A 9,683-nucleotide genomic window follows, 5' to 3' on the forward strand; every position below is an offset into this window, starting at 1 on the left:
TTCTTCTGGAATACCAGTCGAGTATTGAATAAGTCTTTCTCTCTGTTCATTTGTGTGGTCCTCATGCTCATTTTGATATTTTAAAGAGGAAATGGCCAACCGATCAAAATCCAAGCTTTATGTAGAAGAATGCTCGAACTCCACTTGCCATGATGGACCTTCATCTACCAATCTTTTGGGATGCCTCAGCCCAAGACCAGTGTTTCGTCCTTCTGGCTCTGCATAGTACTCAACTTCCACCCCTGAGGTAGCATGGCCGAGTCTCTCTCCTTGCGCCCTACGCTCGTGTTTGACGGTCAATGCTTCTACCAATCTCCTTCGTGTATTGAAATCTATTTTAAGACTACACCAGTGCTCATGCTAGGATGCAGTCAATTCCTTTGGCTCAGGAATTCTTCGTGCTTGGCCACGTATCTTCATCTTCTTTTTTAGCATGTGTCAGCCATTGGCTAAGTTAAAAAGTAGTTGAGTAGCTATCTAAATACTTTGTGTATTCCACTGGTCTTCAAGCACCCACTCCACTCATCTAGAGTTACTTGTAGGAATTTCTTATAATAGTTCACAATACCAAGCAACTGTTTCAGTTCGTTTTACTGGACAACACGAACCTTTCAATCACCCCTATATCCTAGGCTTGCTGCCATCCTCTAGATTCCCCAACTAATAATTCATCAACTCACAATTCAATTGCCCCTTCCCTAACAAGATCGCCAAATGTTGATGGTCTGGTTTGCTCACTCTCGATAGGCTAACTTAATGGTGCTCGATGCTCGAAAATAACCCAACCCTGTGCACTACTCGGGTGAATATGCTTGCTCTTGCAATCCATTTAAGTGGAACGTGGGTGCTCGGGGTGACAAACCAATGATCAACAGTTAGAACATGAAGGTCGAGGTTAGTTGTTGAAGGAAACCATATGGTGATGGGAGAATCGAGTTACCAACACTTAGGAATTTAATACCACACTAAGTAGACAACACTTCATTGACAAGTAGGAAAGGAAAATCAACTCATATATTGAAGTAAACTGTATATACAACCAAGCCCACCTCAGCTTGCAATGAACACTCGGGGTCAAGTTTCCTAACCTAGAAGGCTTAGGTGAGAGGGAGAGCATGAACTCGCAATATCACCTCTTTTCCCTTCTCCCTTTTTACAAAACTTTTTTAGACTACAACAAAACCGCCTTCTAAAAGGTGGCACGCTTGGCTCGCTACACCGCGATCTCGCCATTGGTTGACCGCCCTTGATCTTTTGCTTCACCATGTGCTGCTACCAATGCTTGCGATTCAAAAGTGAACTAAGTCACCTCGCCTGCGACTACTTGCTCCAAGAGTTACCCAATGAGATACTTAGTCACTGCCTATAGGAACAATACTTGCTCCTGTACTGGTGAGCTTTTTTCCCTTGGCTGTAACCTAGGGGCCAACAATGACACCTGTTTTCCCAACTAAGGTTTAAGTAGGTTCTCCTTGTTGGATGGCGGGCAGGGATGAAGACCCCCTTCTTCAATAAAAGTGATGCTTACAATGACTTATCAAAGCTCAGCTTTTTGTGCATGTATGCATTTTTGCAAAGTCTTACAAAATGCCTACCTCTGATGACCTTCTTGTGTATAAACAATAGTAACATGTTCAAACTTTTCATTAAATGCAATTGTTTTCTTGTTGTATCCATTATCTACATTGTTTTCATTTCACTATGAAAAGGGGTTTTGTAAAAGTAAGTCTACCACACATATGCACATGCACGCATACACACGCACATGCACACACATACACGCATGCGCATGAACACACGTGCATGCGGGTGCACGCACGCACACACACACACACAGAGAAAGAAAGAGAAAAAGAGAAGAATTTGGATTTGGTGCATAAACAATTGCAAGAGAGATTATCACAGTTAATAGATTTCTTTTAAAGATAACAAACCTTGGAAGTATGCATGCTAGATATAGTGTAATGAAAAGCAAGTACACGCTAGAAGAATTGCCACCTAACATCACATTCAGCTTTATTAAGCTCCCCCAACCATTTGGGAATCTATTCTTAGGACCTACTTAGCACAACCATTTGGGAATCTTTAAGGCAACTCAAATCCTCCTTGCATCCATAGCACTCTTTTTCTCCCCCAAGAAACAAAAGAGGATCCCATGTTTCCTCTGACCTCGCCTTGGTTCCTTAGTCGTCCCCTTCCTTTAAAATTCCTTATGAAAGGATCTTTAAGGCAACTCAAATCCTCATTGCATCTAGACCACTCTTTTGCCCCCCTAAGAAATAAAAGAGGATACCTTGTTTCCTCTACCCTCGCCCTCATTCCCTAGTCGTCCCTTCTTATAAAATTTCTTGAGAATCTTCCTAGCAGGACCAAAACACAAGTGAAAGTCGCACCATTGCCTTGCCCCTACTATAAGAACTAGGTCGTGTCGAGCGACTCTTGCTACTATATCATGTTGGTGGCATATGGTATTGGCGAGGAGAATTCTCTTTGAGCATTTAAGCAAGTCTCATGAATTTTCGGTTAGATGGGAAGAGTGATTAGCTGTATCTATTCTACCTATTACCGAAGAACAAAGCAAAAAAACGCGAAGAGTTTTTAACATGTGACAGCTTGGAGGAGGAGAGCTACATCTATTCTACCTATTACCGAAGAACAAAAAAAAAATGCAGAGAGTTTTAAACATGTGACAGCTTGGAGGAGGAGAGCTTGGAAAATGTTGCCATATGCCACCATTGGACTCCTCGACCATCACTACCTCTTGGATTACCACCATTGGACCTTTGACCCTTGTGGACTCATGAAGTACCACAAGCTCTTGGACTACCACCCTTGATTGTTAGACTACCGCAAGCTCTTAGACTAGCATTAGCTTTGAACTACGACCCTTGGACTCTTGGACTACCATTGGCCCACACACATATACACATGCATACATGCACACAATGCACATATATACACACACACACAAAAATGCACATGCACACTTACACGTACGCATACGAGCGTGCGCACGCATACACAAACACATGCGCATGCACACACCACACAGACAAGTACATATGCACATGGACATATAGTCATGGGGTGGGCACACATATACACACAGATGGACCTAAGCACATACGTATATACACATGCACATGTATACACAACACAAACATAGGCAGGGGGTGCACACAGATACACATACACACAACTCGCTAAATACACATACACACAAGTGTGTGCGCGCACACATTCTCACAGATGGAGACAGATACACACAAGTGAAGGTAAGGTGTACACATATGCAAGCGTGCACGCGCACTCACACACATGGACATGTACATACTTTTTTTTTTGGGTAAAATCCAGTGTATTTATATTATCATAAATTTACAAGATGGGAAGTCTCCCACTCACTGACATTAGACTCCAAAAGAGACCCAATGGAAGAACTCAAAAACAGGTAGAGAACACTTCAAGGCTAGTGGCATCCAAGTCCCTTGTAGCAAAACTGTCATATAAGGATTGCTTGAGGGACATTCTGAAGAAAATATATGCCTGAGGAAACTGTTGACCCATCCTAGAATGCAATCTCTGTGTCCAAATGGTCCATAGTACCCAAAAGCGAGTCCAATGAAAGAAGAGGAGGAATGGAGACATCTGAGATGAGAGGCATCCAAACATCCAGAAGAGTTTCCCAAATCTAATAGAGGGAAACCGAAGCCGCAGCAAATGAGAAACATGAGTGATCAGTATGCGAGAATGTGGGCAAAACCATAATAGGTGAGGAACTGTCTCGCAATGATGAGAGCAACGAGGGTAGGAAGGGGAAGCAATGCGGCGTGCTGCTAATTTCACCCCAATGGAAAAAGTTCCCACTATACATCTCCAAAAGAAAAGCCTCTGTTTCAATGGCAATTTGGCTTTCCAGATCTTCATGAGTCGTGATTGCCACCAAGATAAAGGCTTATCCAAATTCCAAAGAGTGTTGGCATGCTTGTCAATCCATGGCGGTGGAAGAAGAAATCTGTAGACCTTCGAGGAGGTCAGATTGTGCATTGAGAGCGTATGGGTAGCAGGAGGTAAAGAAGTCAAATTCCAGTCCATTAATCTGTCCTATGCAAACAGTGGAGGAACCGGAACAAATGGCTGCAACATTGCTAAAAGTATTCTCCAAATGGACCAATGATGCAGACCCAAGGAGAATGTCCTGCAAGCTTGTGAAAATGAAAGCATACAACCTTGTTGATCCACGACATCACCAACAAATCTGATGCCCAATTTCATGAGATTGTATGCTTTAATAGGTGCCTGTAGAGCAAGAGGCAATTCAAACACCTTGCTCCAATGGATGCTTTCCAAGCGAAGAGAATTACCATGATGAGAAGAAGCACCTGTCCATTTTGCATATGAGAGAATTCTCTTCCAATCATGAATAAAAGTAGTAGAAACAAGGCAACCAGGAATTTTCCCCTGAAATGTGGACATGACGGCTTCCCAGTGATCAGTAATCCAATGCCCATATGCATGGGACGCCATGCTTCCACACATAGCTGCTAACATAATAGCCCATGGCTGTTTTTGCTGAAGAAAATCAGCAATCATAGTGCTCTTTCTTGCCAACATATGAACCTGGAGATTGAGAATATTAAGCCCCCCATGAGTCTTAGGTGAACAAATAGACTGCATAGGTAGTAGTCGCAAAGCCTTTTTATGAGATTTGCTTTTCCAAAATATCTCCATAGCCTGGGAGATATAGGAAGCCAAATGCTTGAAAGACCAGGGAAGAAGAGGCAAATAAAATTGCACGTATGCCATAATGATGGAGTGTACTATCCGAAGTTGAACATGTACACAGGTGGGCGCACAGATGAGCGCATACATACACCCACACCACACACATACATAAGTAGTTCTCTAGTTCCCATAAAAGTCTATTGGACGTAAGAGTGCTAATCATTGAATGCTTCTTCTTCTTGTCCTCCTTTTGTGATTGGGAGTACAAGCCATGTTGTCAAATTCAAGTTCAGAGGTCTATCCATCCAAATTCTTAATCTCAGGCCTTTGCCAAGACGATACCAGGCTCTACGCCAGAGCAGGAGAAGCACTACTAGCAGAAGGGACCTTGCACCAGCTCGCTATCATCTCCCCTGCATTTCCATCTTTGGGTCCTCTCTTTACCAAAAGGGAGTGGAGCAGTAGTCCGCCAGGATGCTGCTTTTCTGTTCCTCAAACAGGTGTGCAGCATACTCCTTCCTTTCGTAGTATGTCAATAATTTCTCCTTGTTATCAACGAATTTCTTTGTGGAGCACATTTTTATTGTGTTCCCATCGGCAGTCAGGGAGTGCAGATCACTCAGAAAGCGATTAAGGAAGGAATACTCGGTGGATTCCTCTCAGTCGTGGAAAAGCAGAAAGAACAAAGTAAGTGACGAATATGTTGGGCAAGGCAAAAAGTTCTAAGGCTGTAGAGATCTTTAACTAGGTTTTCTGATTACCTTTATTGAGTTGTGACAGACAAGAAGAAGGGCCCTAGATGTAAGCGATAAAAATGCTAAGGAGGCTCCGTGCATAGATGGCTGGTACAACGCCGGTTGGGTTGAAATTATGCTGGAGAGAAGTGGGGAAAGCCAGGAAGCCACTGCAGACAAAGTATCCCCTGGCCTTCTGGAGGAGCTAGCACCGTCCACCTGCATGTGCCCAGCCATCGTTAGGGGAACCGGAGTACAATCAGACGCACAACCACCACAAGAGAGCCATGATTGGGGTATGTTGAGCTTAGAGGAGACGCTCAGTATGTTGGACCAAATAATGGAGCAGCCTCCCCCTGAGAACTTTATCTGCATCTTGCAAAAGTCCAGGAGAAAAAGAAGCCTAGCGAATGCCAAGCATGTGCATGCGCTCATTTGCAAAAATGGGTTGGAAACACATAGGGCTGTTGGGAATTACATTGTGCCAATGTATGTGGAATGTGGAAGTGTCTCGCATGCTCAGCAGGTTTTTGATAGGTTGATACATCGGAATGTACATTCATGGACGTCTCTCATGTTAGGATATATCCAATGCGGGCCAGTGCAGTATGCTCTCAAGCTGTACGAGAAAATGCAAGAGGCTGGTGTTCATCCTAACAGCTATACGCTGATGGCCCTACCAAAAGCTTGTGCTAGGCTGAAAGACGTGGCAATAGGCCGAGAAATACATGCTGAGATTGCACAGAAGGGATTTGAAAGAGAACCGTTCGTTGGAAACACTTTAATTGACATGTATGCCAAATGTGGCTCACTTTCAGAGGCACGGGAAGTCTTTAGCAAGCTGCGAGTTCAAGATGTCGTCTCATGGAATGCACTAATTGCAGGGTATGCTGAATATGGACCTGGTCAGGAAGCGCTGAAATGTTTTGAACAAATGCAACTGAACGGCATTTGTCCAAATGATGTCACATTCATTTGTGTTTTGAAAGCTTGTAGCAGCTTGGGAGCGATAGAAAAGGGCCGAGAAATACATGCTGAGATGGCAAAGCAAGGGCTTGGAAGAGAGCTGTTTGTTGGCAGCACTTTGGTTGACATGTATGCAAAATGTGGCTCAATTTCAGAGGCACAGAAAGTCTTCGACAAGCTGCCAGTTCGAAATGTTGTATCATGGAATGCACTAATTGCAGGATATACTGAACATGGGCCTGTTCAGGAAGTGCTGAAATGTTTTGAACGGATGCAACTTGAGGGAATATGTCCAGACACTATCACGCTTGCTTGTATCCTGAAAGCTTGTGGCTGCATGGGAGCTGTAAGCAAGGGACGAGAGATGCATGATGAGATTTCACGGAAGGGACTTGAAGGAGATCCTTCTATCAGCAGTGCCTTAATCGACATGTATGCCAGATGTGGCTCACTTTCAGAGGCATGGGAAGTTTTTAACAAACTGCAAGTTCGGGACATTATCTTGTGGAGTGCAATGATAAGAGGATGTGGCATGAACCATGAGGGTAGCATGGCAGTACAATGCTTTGAGGACATGCAGCAACAGGGAATGAAGCCTGATGCTATTATCTTCACGTTGCTTCTTACTACATGCAGCCAAACCGACCTTGTATGCAAAGGCCAGGAGTATTTTAAGGTGATGCAGCAAGAATTTGGCATTGGACCAAGAATAGAGCACTACACATGCATGATTGATCTTCTTGCCCGATCAGGACATTTGTATGAGGCAGAGGAATTTCTTGAAATCTGGTGTCCTCCATCTGTGGGAACATGGACAGCTTTACTTAGTGCCTGCAAAACTTATGAGGAAGCAGAACAAGGACATAGATGCTTTCAGCAGGTTGTCCAGATGTATCCAGAATATGCTGGTTCATATGTGCTCATTGCAAACATGTATGCTAGTGTTGGCAGGTGGGATGATGCATATAGCATAGAGGAGTTGAGGAAACATGTAGGGGCAAGGAACAAGCCTGCATGTGCTTTGATAGAAGTGAACAAGAAGGTGCATGAGTTTGTGGTGGGTGACAACCAAAGTAAGGAAATTACAACAATGCTAGAAGTTTGGAGCTCAAGCATCAGGGCATCAAACTTATTGACACCCAGCTCTTATCAGCAAAAGGAAGCTGCATTATGCGGGCATGCAGAGAAATTTGCTATAGCTTTTGGAGTTCTCAACACTGGACAGGGACAAACATTGCATGTGATAAAAAACTCGAGGATGTGCAATGATTGTCACGATGTAAGTAAGATCATATCTAGGATTGAAAAACGAGAGATCATTGTCCGAGATGATTGTTGTATCCATCACTTTAAGGACAATTTGTGTTCCTGCAGAGATATGTGGTGATTTGTTCTTGTGCAATACAGACCCTTTATATGAAAAAAACAAAGATAGATAATAACTCAATTATGAAATTAGTTTATCGTCGTGTCCAATCATTGCTGTGAAAGCGATTTAAGCAAAGAGACAAGATAGAATGTGACTATGATAATGAAGGCCTATCACATTGCTTGTGGAACTAGAAAATGATGGTATTGTCTAATAAGTACCAATGCTGAGATATATATGCCCCTCTTTACAAGGTTGTGACTACTTTTTACTCACTTCAGGTGAAATAATGAGAGGCTATGATCGGAATCCACCTTCCCCCCTACCCTGCTTGCACTTAAAAAACCAGTTCATAGCACATATAGTGGGATATAACATTATAGTATGCCACTATTATTGTGTTTTATATAATGTGCTATATAGCACATGTAGTGGGATATATAGCACATATATGTGCCACAATTATTGTGCTTATATGGTGCACTATATCCCACATGTAGGGGGCTATATAGCACATATAGTGTGCTATAAGGAACATACAATTTGGTACATTCAATGTGCTATATGCATAATATATTACATTCATTGTGCTATATGCACAATGTACTCTACACAGCACAGAGTAAGCTATATAGCATATGCAATTTTCACAACTAGTATTCTCATGTTTTTTTATTCATGCAGGCAAAGTCCTTCATGAGGTTCAAAGCTGCATATCTACGCATCTCTATTGGAATTGGGGACAGTGATCCTTTGAGAAGCTAAAACCCTTATTTGTACACAAGCTTAAGGACAAAAACATGCGTTGCTTCATATATCACATATAGATGATAATGAGTATCAAGTTCTTGTCTTTGCAAAATGCTTTTAATAAGTAGGAATAGGCAAAAGCACATGAGCATGCCTTGGTGGAGTCACATAGTTGCGGGAATCATGCATTTGTGCCAAGCACAAAAACTCAACATTCCATGATTATGGGAGATTGTGAAAGGTGTGATGTACAAAATTTGCACCATGTCCATGGTGAAAAGTAGAGATGCCAAAAAAAGTGGTGGTGTAGGGTGTTGAGGATATTGGTGTTACGCTAAACAAATAGAAACAAAAGAAAAGTCACAAAGTCTTATTGGTCAAAGAGATGCCAAACAATAACATGTTATCAATGTTAAAGGATTATATAACCAAGGTTATCAAACAACTTCATATACAAGTGGTAGGTGAATCAATTTAGGGAGTGTTTGACGAACTTCCCTACATTTCAATATATCTCGTGGATTTTGTGAAGAATTAATCATTGAAAGAGCAAAATGAATTTCAATCCATGCATTGCATACTGATCAATGTGCAATCCTTGTTGATATTACTTATCGGCGCAAATGATGAAATGATCAATACAATGCATTTTACCTATCTGATGACAAAGCACATGGCACTCTTTATTTACAACATTGTTTTTTGCTCCATTGCCATTGGCTTAAAGATCAAGGCATACGCTTCATAAGGCATTGATTTTGGTCAAACGGAGTGGCATCTCAATTTTCAGGCAATAGACCCTTTTACTTTGTTATAAGATTCATTGCATTCAAGATGGCTCGAAATTTTCCTGGATCAGAACACGATGGTGCAAGTGTAGTGATTAAAAAGGCCGTAAATCCAAATGCTTCTCTCTCTCTCTCTCTCTCTATCTCTCTCTCTCTCTCTCTCTCTCTCTCTCTCTCTCTCTCTCTCTCTCTCTCTCTCCCCCCCCCCCTGTGCACGTGCATGCAGGTATGTGTGTGTGCACGTGTGTGCATGCATGCGTGCGTGCGTGCGTGCGTGCGTGTGTGTGTGTGTGTGTGTTTCATGCCTAGACACATTAGGTATTGCCATCAAATAGATGCCAGTCTCATCTC

The 9,683-nt window shown here is 42.5% G+C and overlaps 1 protein-coding gene across 2 annotated transcripts; it reads left to right on the forward strand.

Annotated features, from left to right (window-relative positions):
- The first annotated feature begins 4,939 nt into the window (after positions 1-4,939).
- Positions 4,940-7,830, forward strand: LOC147899044 (putative pentatricopeptide repeat-containing protein At3g11460, mitochondrial). Of its 2 annotated transcripts, none has more exons than XM_087378723.1 (3): positions 4,940-5,225; positions 5,327-5,412; positions 5,506-7,830. In XM_087378723.1, the coding sequence occupies exons 1-3, from the start codon at positions 4,997-4,999 to the stop codon at positions 7,810-7,812; spliced, it is 2,622 nt and encodes an 873-aa protein (XP_087234849.1). In that variant the 5' UTR covers positions 4,940-4,996; the 3' UTR covers positions 7,813-7,830. The 2 variants fall into 2 exon arrangements, with proteins under 2 accessions (XP_087234849.1, XP_087234850.1); XM_087378724.1 differs by having other exon boundaries at positions 5,073-5,225; positions 5,331-5,412.
- The last annotated feature ends 1,853 nt before the right edge of the window (positions 7,831-9,683 follow it).

This window comes from Dipteris shenzhenensis, chromosome 8 (assembly GCF_047967505.1).
Source record: "Dipteris shenzhenensis isolate YYH24624 ecotype China chromosome 8, Dip_SZ_1.0, whole genome shotgun sequence".
Taxonomy (NCBI): domain Eukaryota; kingdom Viridiplantae; phylum Streptophyta; class Polypodiopsida; order Gleicheniales; family Dipteridaceae; genus Dipteris; species Dipteris shenzhenensis.